The sequence below is a fragment of the Acipenser ruthenus genome, chromosome 8 (genome assembly GCF_902713425.1).
Source record: "Acipenser ruthenus chromosome 8, fAciRut3.2 maternal haplotype, whole genome shotgun sequence".
Lineage (NCBI taxonomy): Eukaryota > Metazoa > Chordata > Actinopteri > Acipenseriformes > Acipenseridae > Acipenser > Acipenser ruthenus.
In genome coordinates, this window is record NC_081196.1 from 14,325,821 (window position 1) to 14,351,831 (window position 26,011).

The window sequence follows — 26,011 nt, forward strand, 5'->3', positions numbered from 1 at the left end:
TATATATATATATATATATATATATATATATATATATATATACAGTCACCTCCAAAATTATTGGCACCCTTGATAAAGATGAGCAAAAAAGACCAGACCAGACCAGAAAATAATACCAGTTTGACTTTTTTGATGATTCAATAGAATCAACCAAAATTACACATTTCTCAAATTATAAATTTATTTCCAAAAAAAAAAAATGTCACAATTATTGGCACCCTTGTTTTCAGTACTTTGTGCACCCTCCCCTTGCAAGGATAACAGCACTGAGACTTTTTCTATAATGTTTAATGTTTAAGAATAAATTGGGAGGGATCTTAGACCATTCCTCCATACAGAATCTTTCCAGATCCTTGATATCCTTCAGTCTGCACTTATGGACTGCCCTCTTCAATTGAAACCACAGGTTTTCAATGGGGTTCAAGTCTGGAGACTGAGATGGCCATTGCAAAATGTTGATTTTGTGGTCAATTAACCATTTCTTTGTGGATTTTGATGTGTGTTTGGGGTCATTGTCTTGCTGGAAGATCCACTTGCGGCCAAGTTTCAGCCTCCTGGCAGAGGCAACCAGGTTTTTGGCTAAAATGTCCTGATACTGGGTAGAGTTCATGATGCTGTTGACCTTAACAAGGGCCCCAGGACCAGTGGAAGCAAAACAGCCCCATAACATCAAAGATCCTCCACCATATTTTACAGTAGGTATGAGGTTCTTTTCTGCACACGCATCCTTCTTTCGACACCAAACCCACCGCTGGTGTGCGTGGCCAAAGAGCTCTATTTTCCTCTCATCTGACCATAGCACTAGGTTCCAAATGAAGTGCCAATGCCGTTTTCGCAAACTCCAGGCGCTTATGTTTGTTGGTTGCTCTCAATAAAGGCTTTTTTTCAGGCAACCCTTCCAAATAGCCTATTGGCATGGAGGTGGTGTCTAATTGTAGATCTGGAGACTCGGTGACCACAAGATGCAACCAAGTTCTGTAATTCTCCAACTGTGGCCCTTGGATTTCCCTTTGCCTCCTGAACCATCTGCCTCACTGTGTGTGCGGGCAAGATACACTTGCATCCTCTACCAGGCAAGTTTATCACTGTTCCAGTGGTTTTGAACTTCTTAATTATTCCCCTAACAGTGGTAAGTGGTATATTTAGTTTTTAAGCTATTGTTTTGTACCCGTTGCCTGATTTATGAAGGTCAACAACCATTTGTCTCTTTTCATTTGTGAGTTCTTTGCCTTTCCCCATGGTAATACAGGAAGCCATGGAATACAGTTACGACTGAGATGAACTTAAAGAAGTAGAATGTTAATGCAGATTTAATTTGACTTGCTCAGGGTCACACAGTCAGTGGCTGAGGTGGGATTTGAACTGGGGACCTCCTGGTTACAAGCCCATTTCTTTAACCACTGGACCACACAGCCTCCTCCTCTAACAATGTAGAATGACTTTATAATATATGTATCTTGAAAACTGCTGTTTTAAATGCATACAAAAGTGAGTGAAAACAGCTGCCTTTATTTTTTTTCTTTGGGAGTAAATTATTAGATTTATATTATGCTGTTCTGAGAAAATTGGGGTCAAGATATCTTTATAATCCTGTAGAAATCTGTGGGAAAACTATGGCGTTTTCATCTGGCATTTTCATATGATTCCATGATTATCTATATGAAAGATTACTATGAAACATATACTGTAAACATGGAATAGGTGAAACAAATGATAATGAAATATTACCAACGTTTCACTTTATAAATATTAGACAAATATTACCCTCTTATCCCTAACTCTCTTAACTTCCAACATACATAAGAAAAGTACCTGAATAAAGGCTGTATAATATTTGCTGTTACTTTACCTTTAGCAATTGCCATGTAAAGTCAGTTTAAATGCAGTGGGATTAATGGAGAGCATTTGAAGCAACAGTATGATCTGTTGTAATGACAGCAATGAGGCGACACACAAAAACAGCTATATTTGGATGACTACAAATAGATTAACTTCTGAATAACTAGATCTGTTGTTTTATTTTTATTTTTAAATTATTTTACATATTTAATATAAAATGTTGGAACGCTGTCCTGGGCAAGCTTATCTAGCTAATTATGTGGTCATGTGGGGTAAAATTAATGAATTGTATTTTTTTTTTTTTAATTATAAGACAAACTGATTCCAAACAGTATAACAGAATATGGTCATTATCTATCAAATCAGTGCATTTTGGGTGAGAAAGTAAAATATCTGAGAGCTGGTCCTTTTTATACACATTTTTAGCTTCAATTTGCTATTTAAGGATGCTTTCCTGTAACTGGGCAGGATTAGCTGTACATAAATTATTTTAAAATGTATTTGCCCCCAAAAAACATAATTATCCATTTTGGAATAACAGTTATCCATGTACAGTGAAAAACTCTTCATAGGATTGTGTTTCTATACCTTCATTTTCATCACATAAAGTGGTTGATTCAGTACAATGGTAGGTTTGGTACAGGGTGAACATCAAAGGAAAATACCTTTTTGAATACCATATGCAGTTGACTCAATTAAACAGTGATTAATTGAAGCATTTTTTACTGTACACATGATAGAACATAGTGCTTTATTGGGGAGACTCTTGGAGACATGACTAGAATCTGTTAAAGGATATACTTTTAAAACAGGAGTGGAGATTTAAACTGCTCACTGCTGAAGGACCTGGAGTTAATGGTGTAGCCATGAAAGATCTATTTATAGATTGATCTAAATCCATTGATACTGTTAATTAGAACTAATTGGTTCTCTAAATCCACCACAGCTTGCCTAATAAAAAGAATAGAGACTGACAACACGTGAATGGGGTTCGATCTGAGTATGGAACATTTGGGTAACGAGTTTTTGAAAATGTAAACGTAGATGAGCCAGTGTACAGGCTGATTAGAAAGTATGTTTATCACATCAATGATATGGTGCTTCTTGTACCTGAAATAAGTCCTCAAAATGAATTACAGCTAGTTACAGTAGATGTTTGAATCTCATGAAAAGATTCATCTGATGTGCTGGGAGGTAAAGTTTGAAGTTTCCTATATGTTATGTTCGGAAGAACAGTCATAAAACTCCATGGACTCCTGTCATTATTAACAGTTTAAACTTCAGACATTATTTAGTAATGCTGACCTGGACCTTGTACCTGTTTTGGTAGTGCTGTTTTCTACTCTGTTTGCTGGTGTGGCATTAATTCCTTAATAGTGATCCAGGCAAAACTGTCTATTCTAGCCCTATGTGGTAGGTATCCATATGACTGTGCATTTTTTTTTTCATGACGCAATAACAGAGTCGTCATATGATCTCTTCTTGGGTAGAAGCCATGAGATTAAAGGTTCTATTGCTTCCTGTTGTGAAAATTTCCCCAAAATAACCCTTTAGTTTCCAACTTTAGATCCAAGTACTGTGGTTTCAGGTATTGCATTATCTCCAAATTTAGTCAGTTTTATTTAAAATATGAATACAGAAATAAACAGAAAAATGCCATCAAACTTTAAATAGGAATTCTTAGTATCTGGAAGTTAAAAGCAAATACTTTTTTGTACTTTAACTGTAGGCCTACCTAGCTGTAAAAATAAATCCTTTACTACTACATTCACAGCTTCTGATGGTGTTGATGCTGTCATTATACTGAGGCCACACACACAGCTATTACTACTGTATTCCCTGGGTGATTGCTCCCATATGAATGAAATGCATATTACCAGTATATGATACTATCCCTTATACAAAGTGACATTTCTATTAATATATTACAGGTTTGCCAACTGATAATTGACAATATGCCCAACATAGAAAATAATCATTTGATTCTTGGAGCTATCCAGTTATTTCATTTTTCAAGACAGCTGTAACCCATACTTTTCCAGATACTTGATGTTTGCAGTCATAGTTATTCTATTTTTCACTTGTGCAGCTGACAGAATCTGTGCAAATCCAAAATGATGCTGATAGCCGATGGAAATGCCGTGTGGCTCGGAAGGAACACTGTAAAAACATGCATGGTTTGGGTCACTAATGAATGCAGAAAAGTTTTCTTTTTAGTGATTTTAACACAGCACTACAGCTAGGCCCTCTAGAATTAACTAAGCATGCAACCTGCTGAATAATGTTACGGTTACATTAAATTTGTAGTTTTCTATATACCGGTACTTAACGAAAAACTGACAAAAATTGAAAAATGTGACATTTTGAAATATAACATGTAATACTATTATGGCTTCCAGTAGACTTTGCAATTTCATTTTGTAGTTTCTTTGATAAATAAATTGTTAAATAAATAAGATGTTAAATAAAAAAATATAAATTATGTTCATAGTTTTTTTTTTTTTTAATAATGTCTCAAACCTAAAATTCTAGATGATGCAAAACTTTTGGCCAAAGCTGTACAATGGCCATTGGAAGAATGGCACATCAGTGGTCTGTTAATGGCTCTGCTAAGGTTTGTTTATGGTAGTTTACAGGTATTATAATTTAATCTGAATTGTATTTTTCACACATTTTTGCAATGGCACCATCTCTTGTTACTATTTACGGCATTTAATTTACAAGACTGGTTGGAGTTTGTTTCTGTTTTAATAAAGTTATGGATTGAAATGGGTATTAACTAAAATACTGGATGGTCTCATCAGTGACTTTACTCATCTTTTCTAAACATTATTTTAGTTTTGTGTATTAGAAATATTCTGGTCAGTGTCATTTTTAAACATGTTATGTCTTTTCACAAGCTACTGTTTTGTGTTTGCTTTTTTTCAGGGGATTTCTTCCACTTTAGATGTGTTTGTGTAGACTTGCTCATTAATTTGGTGATGTGCTGTTTGTTGCATCATTCGTGATCTTCCTGTGTTACTCTTCGTTGGTAGATATTGGATCATGACGTTTCTTTCAGCTCTCTCTTCCCTTCTCTTCCGACACAAGGTTTAAACGTTATTACACCACAATCTAATCGTTCACTTGTGTAGTAAACTGTCTAACCTATAGTGAAAGATATTTGCAGCAGAAATGACAGATAAAGGGTATAAATAAAAAGTTTAATAGAGAAGGTTATATGTTCACACTGATCCTGCTCTCTCGCCCCCTAATGCAAAGGTCACATTACCACTACTTTGGCCATCCCTGTTCTTTGGATAGATAGAGTAAACTTCAGTCACCAGTATTGTCATACAACATGTTTAATGTGTATAAACATATATTTATAAAAAACACATTTCATGATCACTATAATCTCTGTATATGCTTGATTTGATATTTACCATACTTTTCCAGTGGCATATGTTTTCACATTTCTTCTTTTCAGAGGATACATCAATTACCCCCACATAATGGTGACACCTGCTGGGGACTGGGGGAACTGTAAGTTAGACCTGTTTAAGTAGTACAGGTATGTGGTAACTTAACAGATGCCAGAGGTTTTAACTGTGGGAAAGCTGTCTCTGTTCCAAATTAGTGCTATATAGAGAAAAACTTAGGCATGACAGCTTAGTAAACTGCGTTTGAAAATCAAAATATTTCCTCCTGATCACTCTTTCTGTCAGAATCCAGTTGGCTAACATTTTCTAATTCAATGGGCAATTCAGCAAGATCCTCAAAAACGTCAGCGTATCTGTCAAACTGCAGTCCCAAATTGAGCAAGCCTTCCCATCTGTAATTCCTGCTGAGAGAAGGAGGGTTAAAGCATCTGTCAACTTCAGTGCCGGTGTACAGGTGGCAATCTTTGTAGGGAGAAGAGGTCTTTGCGTCTACGCCTTCACTATAGTCAGACAGGGCACACTGGACGGCCTGCTCACATACACACTGACGTTTCCTAATAAAGGATGGATCTCTTTCACATTCAAATTCAGAGCAGGTGAATGAGCTATGAGACTCACCATCAGAGGAGCTGTCTATACATGGGGCTGGAAGCCTGGGACCCCAGTCTGGAAGTTCAGCATTTCGAGGTGTCACTTTTAGAGGGGGCCTTTTTGGCTCCTGTTTCCAAGCTCGTGGTGCGTTCAGTTTTTTTACCTCCTCTACAGACAAGCCTACTGGAGGCCCAATGTTCTCCACCACATGTTTCCTCCTGATTATTGCCTGAGAGTACAGTGGCTCAGCGAGCTTACTGTGATAACCTTCATTGCTTAAATTGGTAATGTGAAGCGAAACCACGGCAGGCCTTAGACTTCTCTGTCTTCTGTCCTGGGGGGTATATGGTGACGGTAATGCCGGTGATGGTTTCGTGACAGCGCAGTGTTTGTTTCTGTTTATTGAGTCTTTATCAATACAGGTTGGGAGCTCTAAATCAACCTGTGTTTGTTCTCCCCAGGTTTTATATTTAGAACCGTAATTATTAGTGTGTCTGCTGAGATGAATGACATCAGTGTCAGACAGAACGATGCTGCTGGTGCTTTCAATTTCATAGTATTCAAGCTCGCTTTCATTGCTTCTGCTGAACATGCTATGCTGCCCTGTATTGCTGTGCTGCACACACGCTTCATCTGTTGTCATGTACTTTTTTTCTGCCTTGATAATGTCAGGTTGCTTATTGCTAGCATCAGGGACAGCTTGTATTGGCACACATGGACTGTCATTATTAAAAGCTTTGTTATCTGTGCCTTGTCGGTCTTTAGCTAATGTTTTTGATGTTTTGCTTTGCTTTTCTGTTTGCAACCTGAAAAGTATAACTACAACCAAGAGAAGTAGTACTACAGTAACAGGAACAACGACACCTATGATCCACAAAGGCACCTCTAAGTCCATTTTATGGCAAACGGCATGCCCATCCAAAGCAGACATGCAGGATTCACATAATGGACCTGTAAAATTGGATGGGCAGATGCAATAGAACTCTCCCACTGCTAAAACTGTGCAGGTTCCTCCATTCATACATGGCTGGGACAGACATGGGATTGTACTGGCTTCTTCAGAGCAGGAAGAGCTCAAACAGTTATTGGCTGAAGAACATCCAATCTGCACAGGGGGGTGGCTGGGCTGTGCCAACACCAACTCATTGAATCCAGTGAATGGCAGAATCTTTCTGTTGTATTTAAAATACTCAATACATCCAGTGAAACCTGAAAAAAGTAAAGAAAAAAGTTGAAATCTGTAAACAATAGTTGCCAACTTTAGGTTGTTTTTTTAGCCGATATTATAAACTGTAGTCTTTCTTTCTTAAATGTTTTCCAATGTGACTGAACCTTCAGGAATATAAGGAATATGTCTTTTCACTCACATTCTGAGCTGGGCATTAAAAACAGTAATCCATTCTTTTACTTTTCTTGTAAACATTCAGATTGTCTGTCAAAACAAGCCAACCAAAACAAGCCGTAATATTTGTGTTAAACAACATGAAGTATAATTAAGTCCTGCAATTTAGTTTGCTTTTTTGTTTATCTGGCCCAATTTCAAATCCGAGACAGTGACTCAAAAAATGACACACTGGTGTGATGACTTCACATGGAATGATGATGATACGTTATGTACATTATTACTACAGGCTAATAAGTACAAATCTGGGCTCAGCAGGTGAGATATCTGATCATAGTCATCTTGTGTTAAACCACACTGTTAGGTCATTTATTTCAATAGGGCATTACAGTTTCATTCTATAAAATATTCTCATTCTACAGTTTGTTTTTGGTGAAATCAATCATTTTTATCAACCATACATCTTTCTGGGCATAAGATGTAAGGTAAAGTTCAGGTGCTATTTCTGATGCATCAAAGCACAAGATCAAAGATACATACTGTGGATTCACAATCCCTTTATTCTCAATTGTGGGTGTTGAGGAGCAAGTTTCCTGAAGTTAAAACTTAACAACAAAACTGCCATTCATGTTATTGTAAGCCACAGTAATACGTTACAGTATGTGTTCATAGTGGTTAGTTGGGTGTAATCTGGTTTAGTGATTATATGGTTTAACAATAGGCTAAATCATCAGGACATTGAGATAAGGGGTGAAAGACATTCATCATAAATACAACTAAATATAGGGCCAGATTTTCAAATGTTTACTCCAGTCTTTATTTAATCCCTATTGTTTGAAATAGTTTAAATTACCTGTTAATTTTACAAAACCAGAACCCAATAACTAAGTTATATAGTCTTCTTAAGCACTCCCAGTGTGTTCTGTTTTTCATTTAACATGAATTTTTCTCCTTTCAAAAAAATAGGAGTCAAAGAATTGAGGAAACACATTGAAAATATGGCCCATACTGTTATATATAGCATGCAACAGCATTAAAGGTCTCAGTGCTGATCCTTTGGGAACTCTAAGCGAATCTATAATAGGTAAGCCAAACAACAGACTGATACCTATTGAAAAGATAATGACAAAACCAGCTAGCAGATTCATTGTCCAAGCCCCACTGCTTGGGCTTCCACAAACAGTAACTGAGGTTTTACCAATCTAAGGCCTGTGGTCAATCTATAAAGTTGATTCTGCTAGTGGCATTTGTCAATAACATGCTATTGTGGTAGAAAGAAATCTTGAATGGCCAAGAGTAAACAAAGAATATTAACTTTATAATTAAACCCTAGTGGACTCAACCTCTCAGCCCAGGGGGACTGTGAAAAGGGCAGGGGTCAGGGCCTTATTATTGATTTGTAATATATGCCTCCTCCAATCTTAACTGAGAAACAAAGAACAAAACCAACGGATGAAGTCTTTAACTTTTATGTATCATAAGAATTATGTTCACAGATCCTGTAAGTTGAGTTTGAAACCATTAAAACAGCAAAATAATATAGATATATGGAAAAAAAAAATGTACTAAAGTATTTGTCTTGTTGTTTGGATTCATTTTGTATTAATTTCTGTTTCGGTCATCACATCCTGGTGACTTAGCAGTTTAACATAGCTTTTAGAATCATGCCTAACCTCCAAGTACATCTGGTACCGCAGAGGGTAAGCATACAACTGTCAACACTCTGCTTCTACTGGATGCAAAAATACGACATTTGTTCAAAGAGGTATTTCTTACCAATGTATTTCTGTGCTGCTAGGAGACAGGTACATTCTAAAAATGATTCTGAGAGCTAGCTGTATGTTGAGGCCACAGGCATGCTTTAAAGTATTATCTCTTCAGCATTGACCTCACCACAATACAGGGGTAAGTATCAGAGTTATAGGCACATTGTAGTCAAGGCTGCTTTGAAAAGCCAGAATGTTTACCCCCCGGCAAAGGAGAAAACAATGAAAGACCTTCTGGGAAACACAATTCTGCTTGCGCTCTGGGAATTGCGACAGAGAGCCCAATTAAATTAACTTGTTTCGCAGAAAAAGGCGTTTAGGAAAATTATATTCTCATGCAATAAACTGAGCTACTGTAATGGGGAGAAATGCTTTTCTCTCAGCTTTCAGCCATACGACACACAATAATAAATTGCAAGGATAAAATGAAAGAACTAAGTGTTGGCAAATGCCTTCTGTGTTATGCCTTCATGCGTGTGCTAGAAAATGAAATGTAAAAACGTTACGCTAGGCGTGTGCCATGAAAGCAGTGTTAATTGATACCCAGACAGGGTGATATGGCTACATGTTTCCCACCTATCTCATCCTTGATCAAGGATTCTTTTTTTTTTTTTTGCACAGTTTCACTGATGAAAATATGAACATATTTTATTTCACATATATTATTGTAATAAATGAGATTAAGAATTCTCAATCTTAATTTACTCCTAACTGCTGGGCCGGGCCTTTTAGTTTTCTTTAGTTTTTATTTCACCCATAACTTAAATACTACATCATGAATTATGAGGTAAAAATATGAACCAGTGTCAAAAGGTTTATCTACTTAATTTTTTTCCTTTTCCCATCCCTGCATGAAAAGCGCTTGAAATGTCAATTGTTGTTATCGATGCCACTGTTGTTGTTATCTTTGCACATTCAGTAGGTAACACTGGCTATGTTTACAACAAAAAGAGCACTAGCATGCTATGATAGTAGCGCTATTATTCCTGAATAAAATCCACTTTACCTTTTCTTACTTTTACACAGGTTGACAACAAACTTCTAAAGGCTGTACCAGTGTCTGGGGCAAGGCCGAGGCTCTGCTCTTTAAACAGTGTGTGTGTTAGAAATACAGCTTGTTTATTTTTAATGTAAATTTGGCAGGGATAGGGTTAAAATACCATTCCTGCTAAATCCATGTGCAGAATGTGGCCAAGTGTTGATTCATTCATCGATTGTCAATCAGCCCTAGTCACATGGTACATAAGGAGCCAGATCCTTAGTTCTGGGCTTATTTAGTTTATGGAAAGGAGGGAGCAGTAGGTTGTGCTTCCTGTTGGTGCACTGTGAAAGCGCTGCTTGGGTGCATGGATTTGTTTTGTGTTGTTTAACTGTTTATTTTGTTTAATTTCAAAATAAAAGTATGCAGCCATGTTGAATCGCAGTCTTCCGTCTCCTTGCCTGCTATTCCTGCCGCTAGCAAGCCTTGACCGCTATATTAGTCTACCACAGTGGCATTTATGGTAATTAAGAAGGGGCTTCAAATGACTTTGTAAGATTTTAGAATGATAGTACAGAAATGCTTAAATCCAGGAGTAATTGTAGCACGCTACGTGTCATCTATGCTTTCTTATGTCTGAGGATGGTTAAATGTCAATAGGCTAGCCTTACTAATTCCACTGAAGTTTATTTTTTGAACTGCGTTATGTTAATATGTGTTTCAGTTACCCTTCCTCACTCAGCAATTCAATCATCACCATCTTGACTGTAATATGAATTTCAAGCTAAAACAAAATATGTCTGGTATAAGAGAAGAGATTTCAGATCAATTTGATTTTCAGAGCGATTATAACTGCTATAATTATAAAAAGAGAAGAACCTTTGTATTAATCATACTTTTCAACACTGGGATTCAATGATATGATCTTAAAGACCGAAAGAAAGCTTTATTGATTGAGCTACAGTTCAGCTTGCAGATGAGATTTCAGTGGTTTATCTGCAACAGTCTGGAATGCGCCTTTCAAAAATCTAGAAAAAGAATGTTCCACTCTGGGTGCCAACAGTCGCTGTAACAGTGCCAGTATTTGCTTACCTGGTTCATTTGCAATTCTAAAGTGTCCAGGTGGTATTCGTCCAAGTGAAAAACTCTGCACATTGATTTCAGAGAAGTCGTGGGTGTGATTGGTGACATTCATGATGTATTTATTGTCTAAAATAAGATGAGTATAGAGTCTGTCTCTCTCAAGGTGAAGGAGATGCCATTGGCCTTCAGAAAGCAAGGCTTCAGCAAAGACACTTCTCACATGACCAGACAAACCATCCTCTGAAATGTAATGTATTTTTCCATCAACCATCTGCAAAAAACAATAACATCTGGCTTATTAAATATCTAACTTTTAACTGAAGCAGACTGCCTTAGCATGCAGCTTGGGTCACTCTTAACCTAGCTTACAAGAAGAAAAGGTAGCTGAAAACCACACTTTCTAGCACCAATACATGGTGTTTATTTAACCCTTATATTGGCTAAATTCCCCTGGATTGGTATTCAAATTAACTATGAAAAAGTACTTATCATAGTTCATCAACTTAAAGAGCTCTCCGTGTGCTCTACAATATCTTCCATAATCGCCAATACCCCTTTCACACACAAATGCTGCTACTGAGCCATCCCAGAGACGTTTTAAAATCTCTGCTCTAGTGCACTGGGGTTTGAGATCTGTCCTCTGAATAAATAAATAAATATATAAAAGGTGCTCAGGCTTTTCTGTTCCGTGCCACATCATGGATCGTTATTGCTGTGTTACCTGTTTGACAAAAATCCTTACACTATCAGTGCACTAGAGTGGACATTTTGAAAAGAGCTTTGAAACAGACTTTAAAGTTGAAAGTGTAAAAAGTTGTCAGGATGTTAAAATAAAAATTACAGGTACATTATTTAAACAGTTGTAGCAACACGTGGGGACGTGTAACGCTATATCGGAACTCCGCTACTTACTCTTTAAGCAGTTGCATTACAAAATGTAATCAAACTTGTACTTGATTTATTGGCCTAAATAAAGATTTATCAAGGAGGAGCTGCGCGTTACAATACTAACCTTCACAGATGTGGAACCGTCATGTCCTTGAATATGGACCAGCACTCCTTCCTTCCGTCTTGTCATGAACTTTATTTCAACTGCTGAAATGTCATCTTTTTTTTCGTTCGTCACACTGTCCAGTTGGTTTCTCACCAGCTGGCTTCGCTTATAGCTTTCTTTTATGACATAATCAATATACGATTCTCCATCAAGTTGTAAAGCAGAGTCCTGGGAGATTTCTAATGAAGATAGAGACCAATGTTACAAACACTATTACAAAAACTATAGGAAATAAAAGGAAACTAGGGTTAGAGTAATGAAAGCCATGTAGTTACTATATAACTGTACATCAGTGTTAATGAACTGGTCATTTTTAAACTGATAAAAACACAATAACACTGTTTCATACCAGCTAAAATCACGGATTATCAATAATTTACAACAGTAATAATTTAAATCTGTTAAAATGTACTGCCTTGATGAATAATGTATGTATAATCTCAGTAAACACTGTGCAATAATTGGATGCACCTAAATTAGACTGCTCTTACACTGATGATAATAGCAGTCTTTTCAGACATGGTTTAATATATAAAACCATTCGAGATAACTGCTCAATTTACCAAACTGAATGTCAAGGTGCAGACATAAAAAAAGTAGAAGTGTTAATTATGTACTTATAGTTTATAGGCCTGTGAAGAAAAAATCAGAGTATTTCACCTTTAGGTTAAATTAAAATGCAATAAGGTATGCTAACTGCTCAATTAACAACCCTTGAGTTTGCAAGACCTTTTTTCTGTGCTGATGTTTGGAGTGCAATATTAAAATATAAAAGGGATTAGACAAAAAACAAATTAAGAAACATCTGCGATTACACACTGAAAATAGATTAAAGGGCCTCCACGAGCAGTCAGGATGGCACTGATTCAGCGTAATGAATCAGCAAGGGATATGTTCAGGTTTATTTTACTGTCAACTACTATATGATATGCATAAGGTAATCTGTACTATACATATGAATGGGAATTTTGAAATAAGGCAGCAATGTTAAGCGGGCCTATTTACAGTACATTTCTACAGTTCAGTAAGTGATGTGATAAAATTCAATGAAAAACATCCTTTTCAATATTTTAATGTTACCATAGCTACCCTCTGAACAGGTGCCAAAAATGCCCAAGGGTATCTGATTGGCATACTAGTGATTACATTACAATGCATACAATAGGATGAGGAGGCAAAAATGCACATAATGAAAACAGTTTGATTTGGAAAAGAATGGGCAGAACTAAACCTTTGCATTGCCATGGTAACTAGCAACTGAGAGTCCAGCAAAAACAAACTCCCCAGAATGTGCTGGACTAAAGGAACATACATATTAAATTTAGAATTTACATGAATCTTAACAGATGAGGATCAATATCGTTTTCTAATTTTTTGTGACATTAATACTACTGAGGGGTTGCACCTTGGCCTCCCAGAAGGCACGATAACAGTGTGATAACGGCTTAGTTTGACAGTTTGCGGTTTACAATATAAAGACAGAAAAGGGGACTTACTTGTGCCACAGTTTGGTCCAGTAAATCCATCAGTGCACTGGCAGAGATAAAAGGACCAGAAGTCGAGGCAAACAGCACCGTTAAGACAGACTTCATTCTTACAAGCATGGTGTATACGAGGGCAGCTGCAAAATGGATTAAGCCCAAGGTATTATTATTGTGTTTCTATTGATATACAGCTCTGGCCAAAAGTTTTGCATCACCTTATAGAATTAACCAATTTTGCTTCATAAAGTTGAATGAAACCTGCTGAATAGTGTTATGTTAACATATTGAATTACACACTGCTTTGTAGTTTGTCATATACTTCATGAAAAACTGACAATAAATGTGACAGTTCGAAATCTAACATGAAATACTGTACTTCTATTAAGGCTTCTGGTAGTTTCTTTAATTACATTATGTTAAATAAAATATCTAAATTATGTTCCCATAGTTTGTTTTCTTTTATTACATCGATCCTAAAATTCTAGGTGATATAAAACTTTTGGCCACACAGTAAAAACGCAGAAAGGTAAGGCTGAGGTCATGAATTGGGTTTCTCTGTGGAATACAACATGCTACACATGCACACCGAAATGAAGATCCTCAGCAGTCTAGAATGCCTTATAACAAATATACACTAAGTGCATGTGTCTATATTCAAGTGTGTGTTTATGCACATAGGCACATGCACGTATGTGCAAGAGAGTTGAAGCAGAAGATAGATCAAACCAAATCTTGTCCACAGAAAATGATGTTATTAATTATGGGGTATACAAGAAATGTATGGGGAGAGAAAATCACATAATGAAGTTTATAAAGTAAAGTTCGGGAGTAGGGATGGCCCCTACACATTTTGTCATCTAAATGTAACCTATAAATACCCGTGTAACTCACCCCTCTTGCGTTTATTTCATTCACATCTCTCCACCTCCCCCATCTACTCCCCAGCAGCTTCTCAAGGTATAATGTATTACTGCCTGCCTCCACAGATGGCCAGCTGGCGAATCCTCAAGTCAAGCAGGTTTGATGCCAAATTGTTTCATCCACACAATCATCAATAAAATATTTCCTTAAACTCAAATTTCTGTGGTGTGTGGTTTGTCCTGAACTACTGAACTTACAGAGTTGTGGCAGGATAAATGGGCTTCCCCAGTATAAATATATGAAAACAAAAATATATTTTTTTATTATATTATTATAATATAATCAATTGAGAAACTCAGAACTCAAGAAACCCTGATTAGATACAACTCCATTAACATTTTGGTGTTCTTTTAGTCTGGTCCTAAGCCCTTTTCTCTTATACAAGTTTACCACAGTATGTTTTACTGTATTTTTGCAGCTTTACCATGATTTTCCTATGCTTATTCTTTGCATCTACCTTAGTTTATGCTGGTGTTTCATGTTTATTAATGTGCTTAACCATACCTCCCTATTCTTTACAATGCTTACCTACAGTATGCTTTACCATGCTTTATTAGACTTATTCCACGCTATGCTTCTACAATGATAAAGTTTATCCTCCGTCCAACACTGGACTTGGGTTAAATTGAGTTAATTCCTTTCTACAAACACCAGCAAAAAATAAGTTTGTGATGCTATCATGCGTAAAAAGTATTGAGTGTTAAATTCACGCTGTTAATTGGCATCAAACAGCTGCTCCACCACTTAGGCAATGACCCAATTATTACATAATGGAATAATTGTATTGCTAATATCTGATACAGTATTACATGTGTCATACAGTACCTGTCAAGAATATTGTGGGATATCAGTGCTTGAGAAGGCTCTAAAGGAACACCATTTAGTCGGATATTTTTCACACATCCAATAAAGTCATCAGTTCTCACTTGGCCTGGCCGGCGCAGAATGGGATCAATAGACTTCATTCCACCAAACACCATGTTATTGGATCCCACATCCAATGTCCTGTGGGAAACAAAAAGTCAATAACTTAATACAATCAAGATTTTTTTTTAATAACACTAATAACACTGAGTAACATTCCTGTAATTGAAAATACACACAGCAGCATTATTTAACATGAAAAAAAAAATTGTGCTACCACAGCTTAAAGTTTTATCTCTGCGAATGCACTGAGGACGACGCTGTAGCGTCGAAACATCAGCACTGTTGTATAGACATTAACATCGGTCTCTTTTTATATGGATTAATTAATTAAATACATATTGCAAGGCTACCAGGTGTGCTCTCATAACGAACCTCCTTTTTTAACGATCCAAGCAGCAACAACTGTTTTTTTCAATGGAAATTAGCTCTTTTACAAAATCTACCCGGATAAAAAAGATCTTGGTAGTGACTGACACTGAACTTTCTCCAGTGTGAATGTGTTTTTCTCTCAGTGAAAACAAAGACCTTGGTAGGCTAATTCAAAGATAAGGCTGATTCATAGATAACCTATTGTAGTGCGAATCATGTGTGACGTATGCAATCTTCACACAAACTGCAACCATGGCAACAGGCGTGCATTGAGAAAAGTGCAAAAAATACGAAGCAATCTAAGCTGGAGATGTTTTTCAAGAGAAATAATTTCATGATTACTGTTTTCAGCATGTAAGTGTACTTTTTATTTTTTTAATTTCTTTACTGTTTTCTTTTAAATATACAGTTTAAATGTTGATCAATGTGAAGTTGTCTTGAAAGAACAACTGTATACTGTATAAAGATGTTCAATTCAATTTGGGTGTTTCTTCATTATTCGGATACAGCAAATTGCCAAAAAAATTCACTATTTTAGTGAACAACCTGATATAACGAACATTTCTCCAGGTCCCAGGGGGGTTCGTTATAATGAAGTTAGCCTATATATATATATATATATATATATATATATATATATATATATATATACACACACATACACACATTTAGAATGCCCAATTGTTTTACCCCTGACTCTATTCCCATTTTAGAATGTTCCTTCACCGCAGCAATTCCCCACACAGCCCAGGAGAACTGATGGTTCAGTGAGCATCCTCTGATCCCATGGCCATGCCAATTTTCCCTTTTACACTCAAGAGCAGATGTCAGCAAGCTACCGGCCCCTGGAGCACAAAGGCCAGCCCTGCAGGTGTCTGTCTGAGCTCACCAGGCGCCTGGCCATTAAAGTCTGCTGTAACAGATCCTGACTGTTTAACCATCCTAACCCACGGGAGCGCCAGAATCAATGCGCTGCTTCCTCTGGAAACCCCAGCCAGGTCGAACCTACGCACCCCTGACTGTATGACTCACCCTGCACATGACGCGACCCTGCTTTTACCAGGTGAACCACTCGGGGACCCCCACCACAGCCTAAACTTATATACAGCATTATCTTGCTTAGGTGCAAAATGCTATTTAATACTAAGGAGTCTTTAATTTATAACTAAAAAGTGATCCCCGATACGCCTCGACAGACAGTAAGTGATGGCCAGGTAATTCCATTGATGAATGCACAAATCTAATTGTTGACTTAAGAAGACCCCAGTTGCACTTGGGTATTAAGTGGGTGACAAAATCAGAACGATAGCTTGGACCAATCATGTGAAGATGTTCTTTGATCAAGAGGAGTGTCTTTCTGCTAAAGCAGAACCTGATTGGTAACCAAGGTAACCAGACAAGGACAGGAATTATGGGTGTCAGTCAGAATCCTAACAAACATATTTTGCACTCTAGTGCAGGAAGGCAAGAAAAAAGTGTTTTCAATGTCGTATACGGTGAACCAGAGAAGCTGCTCAGCGATATTCAAAAAGCACCTTGATAATGACCTACAGCAGGGGTTAAAGCTGAATTGAAACTGACAAGTATGCTCTTCTTCATGGAACAAAGCCAAACAGGAATGCAAGCATGAGTGACCAGTAGAAATTGAACATCTGTGGTAGGACAATCCCCAGCTTCCTGAGCCTACTGCAGCGAGTCATGGGATTAATGGGTCTAGTTACGACACCATGCTGCGATTGGTGAGCTGTGACAGTGAGACAGCGAGGCAGGCAGACCACACGGAGTTCACATTTACATATCGAATTACATAACACTTTGTAGCTTTCCATATACTTAATGAAAAACTGACAACAATTGAAAAATGTGACATTTCGAAATCTAACATGAAATGACAGTAACACAATATAGAAGCACCATAACATAACCCAGAGCCACTCCGAATGATTGCAAACATCATAAAAAGTAAGGGAAATGTCAAATAAAAAAAAAAAATTAATCACAGCAGAAACTACTGTATCTTTAAATGATCAATCGTCCAGTTGATGTGGAAAATCTTACCTCTATAAGGGCCCTAGAGTCATGATTATTGAGACATCAGTAACGTGCTGTCTTGAATAAAGAACTGCGTGCCAAACAAGCCCCAGCTACCATCCCTCGATCAAAGTCTGTTCGGTCAGCTGTGTTGCCCATGCTGAAATGCACTTAAAAATAAATACAGCAAATGTCTGCCTTATTGACGCTCTACCTGTTACACTGCATTTCGGAACCTGACAACCAGTTTAACATGCTTCAGGTAAATTATTGAATATACTGCATGGAGCTGCATGATTTCTTTCAAATGTCTTCCACAAAAAAGACATCAACTGCATGAAGACCGGAAATATTTCTGCCAAAGATCGCTCTGTCCAGTACAAGAAGGGACCATTTCATTCACATATCTTTTTTTATTTTGTTTGATAATTCACTGATGGTGAAAATACAATGTCTTTAAAAGGTGGACATGATGAAATAGTCTACAATTTAGCATTTCAATATTTAGGAACACCTGTATAATAGCTCTGAGAAAATGATCAATTTTGAATGCTATTTTTTTTCTGCTTTAATAAATATTATGCTTAATCATGAAATATTTTGAAATACCTATTTTTGTGAAATTTTACCATAAAATACATCCCTACTTATTGGAAACTTCATATTATTACATACAGGTAGTGGACAAAAAAATGGAAACACCTGGGTAAATGAGGGACACCAAGTATTTTGAAAGCAAGAGCTTCCACACAGGTGTGGCTCATGCGTTAATTAAGCAAATAATATCCCAGCATGCTTAGGGTCATGTATAAAAATGCTGGACAGGCCTGGTTGCCTATAATTATGGCTAGCATGGCTGCAAGAGGGGACCCCAGTGACTTTGAAAGAGGGCGCGTTTGGCAGGAGCTTCAGTGACCAAGACAGCTCAACTTGCTGATGTTTCACGAGCAACGGTGTCTAAGGTGATGTCGGCATGGAACTCCGAGGGAAAGACATCATCAGCAAAGGGCAACAGTGGGCGGAAGTGCATACTCCAGGATCGTGATATCCATTCATTAATTCGAAGTGCAAGGCAAAACAGACGATCAACTGCAGATCAATTCACTGCAAATTTCAACCTGGGGCGCGAGCAGCCAGTTTCATCAAAAACAGTCTGCCGAGAACTCCACAGAGCGGGATACCATAGTGGCCCAACGCCCTATTAATTGACTTTACATTGGTGTTTCCATTTTTTTGTCCACTACCTGTATATTGCCATATATTGTTTTTTTTACAGTACCTTTCGTTACCAACTCCTTCATTGCTTGAGAAACAAAATCCATCCGGCTTGTCATCTGTGCAGCTATCCACCTTCAGATAACCAGCCTACCCATTACAGAAGCAATTCATTTCAGTTAAACATTCACTGTGGGCAAGTTATACACACAGCAAACAGATACGTATAAACAACAACATTTACAATTCCGATATTTAATAAGTATTAAAGCATTGTCAGAGTCTTCATTTTAATGCATGTTGCTATCATTTAGTATGCTCATTCAGATTTTAAATCTCAGTTGAAGCCTATTTACCCTGCCACATCCTGTAAGGCACTTTCTGTTTTACAGACAATGGTACCCCAACTGACCCCACATCGTGTTACCTTTAACATTAAATAATGCAAACTGTTTGTGCAAAAAATGGATGTTCAAGGAGGTGAGAGTATAGGATTACATAGACTTAAATGAAGTAAAAAAAAATATGCCCACTTTAGGCTGTAAAATCACAACTCACATAAAAAAAAATGTTTTGTAAAATCTGAATACCTGTATCAATTTTCAGCTAAAGGAACAAATACTTAAGGAATTTATCAATTGCTGTGAAATGATCTCATATGTTTCTAAACTGGGAACCCTTTGCAGGTTACAAATGAACCCAAGACTGCCAATAGGAATGCTCAAGGGCAAAATCTCTGAAAGGAATAAAACAAAGAGTATAAATCTAGAAGAAATTGCTCAAAACAATAATTTACCTGTTGCTAGCTGCAACTACTGCAAGTTGTGTCTTTCTAGTGTTATACCATTATAATGGTTTTAATACTTTCAGAAAATGGGCCCTCGATGTTGAATAGGTGTCTGAACAGGGGAATGAATTGGGACTCACTTGCCCAGTTCTGCTTGCAGTTACTGTGTGAAAGTAGCCATCTGCGATGTCCTGTTCTGTATTTATCCTCACTGTGCCATTCCCCAGGTTATACGATAACTGGGCCTTTCCATCCACTATTTCAAGGGCAAGAAACTCACTTTCCGAGTCTTCCCTGCTTTCGTAGTTGTAAAGGAGTAGAGAGTTTTGCTGCACAGTTGCAAACTCCAGAGAAAGAACATTGTTTCTAGGATCTAAAGGTGGCAATTCCATGTATGACAATTCTTCAAAACCATAGCTGTTGTCTTCGCAATTAATACCATCTAAACCTAAAATGAAAATATGGTGACGTTAAGGGAAGGAATTGTGACGATTAGTGTGCTACAGTACATGGTTCTTATTATTATACATATAATCTATATTTGATGTATCGATTAATCACTCCTGTGGGCTTTGATCGATTAAAAAATAACTGATCGATTAATCATGTCTACTCGTGTGCGGTATCAAAAAGTGGTGCATGAAAAAAATACTTGAAAAATGTCGGAGAGTACTTCTAGAGACCTTGGCAAAAGACCTCTAGATTGGAGAACAACAGACTGCAACTTGCAACATTTGTTCATCGGCGCTTTCCTTTCACAGCAGTACTATCATGTTCATGTACATCGTATCATGTTCGTCGCAAGTAAGCTGATTCTTCTGTTGTATTCAATGTAATTTGTTCAGATGGTATCAGAAAATTAACATCTGTAACATATTTTTTCACTCAGTAAGTACCTTTGTTAATGTGAAACTTGAAAGCTTACCATATACCAAAAGCGGATCTGTTAAATACAGTATTCTAGGTTGTAGTACAACTGGTAATTGGCACTAATATATAGGCTACTGATGTATTTTTTATCTTTTTCTTTTAGACATGGCATTTGGCTGAAGGAAACACAAATGGGCAGTACAGCTCAAAAGAAAATGTCAGATTACGTCACTAAAAGTAATTACTTGTAATTGTCTTTCAATACAATTTGATATCACTAGCAAACAGCTGTGATTAATCGATTATTCGATTGCTGATCGTAAAGAACACTTTCATTGTAGAATCCTTACCAAAAGGGCAGTGACAAGTATATCCAGTAGGAAAATTAGCACAGGTTCCCTGGAGACAAGGGGATGATGCACAGTGGTCAGCACTCTGTTCACAGAATGTGCCTAAAAAAGTGATAATATAGAATAAGAAAAGAAAAATGTGTTTGTTACAAAATAACATTTAAAACGTTTAGCCTTTTAAAAAACAATTACTCCATAGTATTTATAACCATATAAACACAATGAACATTTCATGACTGTTTAATAAATCAGGTCAAAATACACTATATTATGGATCATAAATGTTTTAGCTGAAAGTATAAAATGTATCTTTAGGCTGCAAGTTCTCAAATCAGAGACAAGTCAACAGCCACCTAATGTCATAACACCTGTGGGTGGATATACTACTGCACCACACAACATTTCTAACTATATTCTTTTCCTTTAAAAAACATGGCATGGCCGTTTCTTAGCATACATTCTCAAAGCTAAGCAGAACAAGGCTGGAGCACAGTAGCTGGCCATTACAGTACTATTGAGAAAATTGAGATCATTACCTATAAAACCTGGATTGCAGGTACACTGAAAGCCCCCATGTAGATTTAAGCAAGTCCCCCCGTTCTGACAGATGTCATCATCACATTCATTGATATCGAAAACACAAAGAGGCCCTGAATAACCTGCTGTGCAGTTACATGAAAATCCTCCAGCATGATTCACACAGACACCCCTGTTGTCACATGGCTCTGCAAGGCACTCGTCCACATCTGACTCACACAGCTGACCCATATACCCAGTTGGACAAGAGCAAGTAAATGTACCCAGTTGTTTCTGAGTCACAAAGATAACAGAAGGACTTTCCAAAACAGTTACATCTGGGCCTACGTGAAGGTTTTTATGGCAAATTGCTTTGTTTTGACAAGGGTTCATGAAACAAGGGTCGCTGGTGATGAGTAAGATCTCAGTGTTGCTTTGGACTTCCAGGAAGTACTTATGAGCAGTGACAATGCCACTGACTCTAGTTCTGCTTAAATACTGTCCGTTATAGCTTTTAACAGCAGCCAGGAGCAGAGTTTTATTTTCTAAAGGCTGCATCCCAAATACATGGATTTTAGAAGCTTGTAAGTTAAAGACACTATCCAAGGCCTTAATCAACTTCAAGTAGTTTACAGACAGGAATGCTTCGAAAGAAGGTGTGGAAACATAAAAAAGGACACAGTTATCAATGGTGGCATTTGAAAATCCTTTGTAACTTATATAGACACTGTTGTTAACAGACTGGTGAACATTATCATTTGCTTCCACTGTGAGATTAAATGTAGCTTCTCCGTGATACTGAGAAGATATTAGATTACAGCTGTTAGCTGCGATACTAAACATGTGTATAGATCCAGTTTTTATGCTGCAGTTAAAATCATCAGATACGTCAGGGTCTTCAGGTCTAACATTACCAATCATGCCTCCTGCGAAAGAGCTGCCATAATATTTGACCTCAATATAAATGTTCCTTGGTACTGATGGGTTGTCATTTTCATCCAAAACAGTGATATGGACTGTGCCCGTGGAGGACATTGCTGGCACACCTGCATCTTGGATTATGACGGGCAAATAGAATTCTCTTGTTTTCTCTAGATCTATAGGCCTGTTAGTGAACAAAATCCCATCAGAGGAAAGCGTAAAAAAGTTTCCTAATGCAGATTTTCCAAGCCTGTAAGTGAATGGCCCCTGGTTAGGTGGGAGATCAGGATCCGTAGCATTTAAAACCATAACTCGTGTGCCAGATGGCTGGTTCTCTTTCACATGACCTTCTTCGGAGCTTAGCATAGGGCCATTATCATTGATGTCATTCACCACAACAAGCACGTGTGTACTTCCAGTGGCTGGTATGGGTGCGCTATCAATTGCAACAATTGTCAGGTTGTACAACGGCCATTGTTCCCTGTCAAGAGGAGCTTCCACATATATAATGCCATTTGAAGGATCAATAGAAAATGAATTGTCTCTGTTTCCACTTTCTATTCCATAGACAAACTGATTCCACTCTGAACTAGTATCCAAGTCTTCAGCCATAACTTTAATAATCACTGTTCCAACTGTTGTGTCTTCGCCTACTTCAGTCTGGTAGATGTTAGAATAGAATTCGGGAGGGTCATTAGCATCCAGCACATTAACACTAACAAGTGTCTCATCAACATTTGATCCATTAATCCTGCCCTTATTCTTGGCAAGTGTTCTTAAAAGGATTTGATTCTTGGAATGACTTCCTAAATGATCTGAAACAACAATCTCTCCAGTATGTCTGTTAATGTTAAACCCTGCCTTTTTACTTTGGCCAATGAGTAGGTAGAAAACTTCTCCATCTGAACCCAAATCATAATCAGTGGCTAAAACTCGCCCTACACTTGTGCCAAGTGGGGGCCTTTCAGAAACAGTGAAGTTGTATTGAGCCTTATTAAACTTGGGAATGTATTCATTGACACCTGTGATTCGGATGTGTACTGTGGATAAACTGAACTGACTTTGGCTGTCTGTGTTGAAAGCTTTAACTGTCACTTCATACACTTGTTGCAACTCAAAATCGAAAACATCTTGGGTCGTTAGAAGCCCTGACTGGGAATCCACTGCAAATTTATCAACATGCCCTTTGTGAAGTGTATAACTGATCTGTGCATTTAATCCAGAATCAATATCAGTTGCATTTAGCTGTAAGACTGTAGTGCCAATAGGACAGTTCTCAGGCACTGAGGCAATGTGGTCTTCTGTAGCAAAGACGGGTGGGTTGTCATTAATGTCCTGAACTTTTACAATTACATTAACAGCACCTGTTTTGGCTATCCACCCACCATCTTGAGCGTTAATCTGAAGACTGTGAACAGCTCTTGTTTCAAAATCCAGATTTTTAACCAAGGTTATGAAACCTGTGCTGTTCCCAATAGCAAAAAATGCATCCTTGTTCCCCATTACTATAGAGTAATGTACAAGTCCATTGAGACCATGGTCAATGTCATGTGCCTTGACTTTTCCAATAACAGTCCCAAGGGGTTGGTTTTCTGGAACTGAGAATGTCACTTGCGATGCTGAAAAATATGGAGCATAACGATTTTCATCAGTTATAAGAAAACTGATTGTAGCTTGGGTCGAAAGAGGTGGAATACCATTGTCTTTCGCAGTAACCAAGACAGTGAAGAATTTATTCAGACTTAAATATAACGGGCTGCTTACAAAAAGCCACCCGCTGTCTTGTTCTATTTGAAAGTATGATGAAGCATTTCCTCCAGTGATTGAATATTCTGCTGTATCATTAGAGTAGAAGTCCTGGTCTACAGCCGTTAGCTTGAGCACCTTGGTTCCAAATTCAACATTAAAGGGAATGGATGTGAGAGGTCTAAATGGGAGGAAAATTGGTGGGTGTTCATTCAAAGGGACAATGTTCACTGTGACATCACTCTTACTGTGATTTGGGTTCTCACCACAGTCAGAGGCAACAATGGTAAAGCTGTAGCTTTTGGCTCCTGAACTCGGTTGCTTTGTCTTCACCTCCCCGGTTGTTGCATTTACTCTAAAAAAGTCATTGGGAGGTTGAATGAAGAAGAAAATGTGCCCATTTAGTCCAAGATCAAGATCAATGGCAGACACCTGCATAATAAATACATTTTCTGCACTGGGTTCAGGAACAGATACAGTGTAAGATAACTGGGAAAAAACTGGTGCATTGTCATTTACATCTGTGACATAAACAGTGACATCAGTGTTGACACTCCAAGCAGAATCATTGGCGTTAACTTTGATAATGTAGCGGTCAGTCGTCTCTCTGTCCAAAGGCCTTGTGACAGTGATATACCCACTGTTTTTGTCAACTGCAAAAGGGAGGCTACCAGTCTTGTCAATAATTGTATAGGTGCTGATAGCATTTGCACCAACATCCTCATCTGTTGAAGTTATCTGAAGGACAGTAAAACCAATGGGAGAGTTTTCAGGAATCTGAGTGAAAAAGATCTGCAAAAACCGGGGAGCATTGTCATTTCTATCAAGAATGGAAACTATCACCAGTGCGGTGCCCATTTTAGGGACATCCCCTTTATCTTTTGCTTGAACAGTTAGCTCATAAACTGGCATTTTTTCTCGATCTAAAGCTTGACTTGTTTTTATAAAGCCAGTGACAGCATTCATAGTGAAGGCATTTTTGTTGTTTCCATGTATGATGCTGTATTCCAGTGCTCCATTTATGCCTTCATCTAAGTCGACTGCTAATACAGTACAAACTTTGCTACCTGGTGAATTCTCAAACACTTCACATCTATACACACTTTGGCTGAAGGCTGGAGAGTTGTCATTCACATCAGTGGTATTGATGTTAATTTTAGTGTAGGAGGAAAAGGGGGGTGACCCAGAGTCTCTTGCTTCAACCCAAAGCTGAAATTGCTTGTTGGTCTCATAATCAACAGGGTTTTTTATAGTCAATGCTCCTGTACGCTGGTGTATCTGAAACACCTCTTCAAAATTTCCTGCAGCAAGATAGTATGACATCGGACCCACTAGGCCTTGTCTAACAGTCGTTGCTGTCACCATGGTAACCAGAGTATTAATAGGTTGGTCTTCAGAAAGCAAGTGTACATCAGCATCTGTGGAAACCTGCGGAAAATCAGTGCTGCTCTGAAACCGAACTGTCATGGTTGTGCTGTCCATTCTAGAAATGTTTCCATTGTCCACGACACGCACGTTGACTGTAATGTCTAATGGTCCACTTAGGATATGTTGTGCAAAAACCACTCCCCTTATAGGGTCAATCATAAACTTGTTAGCATTGGGTCCAAATAGAGAATAATTGAGTTTTGCATTTAATCCAGTATCAGCATCTACTGCCCTCAAAGCACAGATGATTGAACCTGTTTGGAAAAGAAAATGAAAAATTTGATAAAAGCATTACAATTTTTACACAGAATCCTCCTTTAAATGCTCAAAGATAAAATATGAATAAGGCTAAAGAGACCTTTTTGGTCCA

General features: G+C 37.7%; 1 protein-coding gene across 1 annotated transcript in view; it reads right to left on the reverse strand.

Moving 5' to 3' along the window:
- Positions 1-5,023: 5,023 nt before the first annotated feature.
- LOC117406173 (protocadherin Fat 4) overlaps positions 5,024-26,011 on the reverse strand; it is a 31,078-nt gene continuing 10,090 nt past the window's right edge. The window contains exons 8-16 of the mRNA XM_034010070.3: positions 21,567-25,895; positions 21,031-21,132; positions 19,951-20,258; positions 19,088-19,173; positions 15,307-15,486; positions 13,573-13,697; positions 12,035-12,255; positions 11,032-11,293; positions 5,024-7,061 (exon numbers count right to left, since the gene is read on the reverse strand). Of these exons, the coding sequence (XP_033865961.3) occupies positions 5,512-7,061; positions 11,032-11,293; positions 12,035-12,255; positions 13,573-13,697; positions 15,307-15,486; positions 19,088-19,173; positions 19,951-20,258; positions 21,031-21,132; positions 21,567-25,895 (7,163 nt within the window). The 3' untranslated portion in view covers positions 5,024-5,511. The remainder of the gene's footprint in view (positions 7,062-11,031; positions 11,294-12,034; positions 12,256-13,572; positions 13,698-15,306; positions 15,487-19,087; positions 19,174-19,950; positions 20,259-21,030; positions 21,133-21,566; positions 25,896-26,011) is intronic.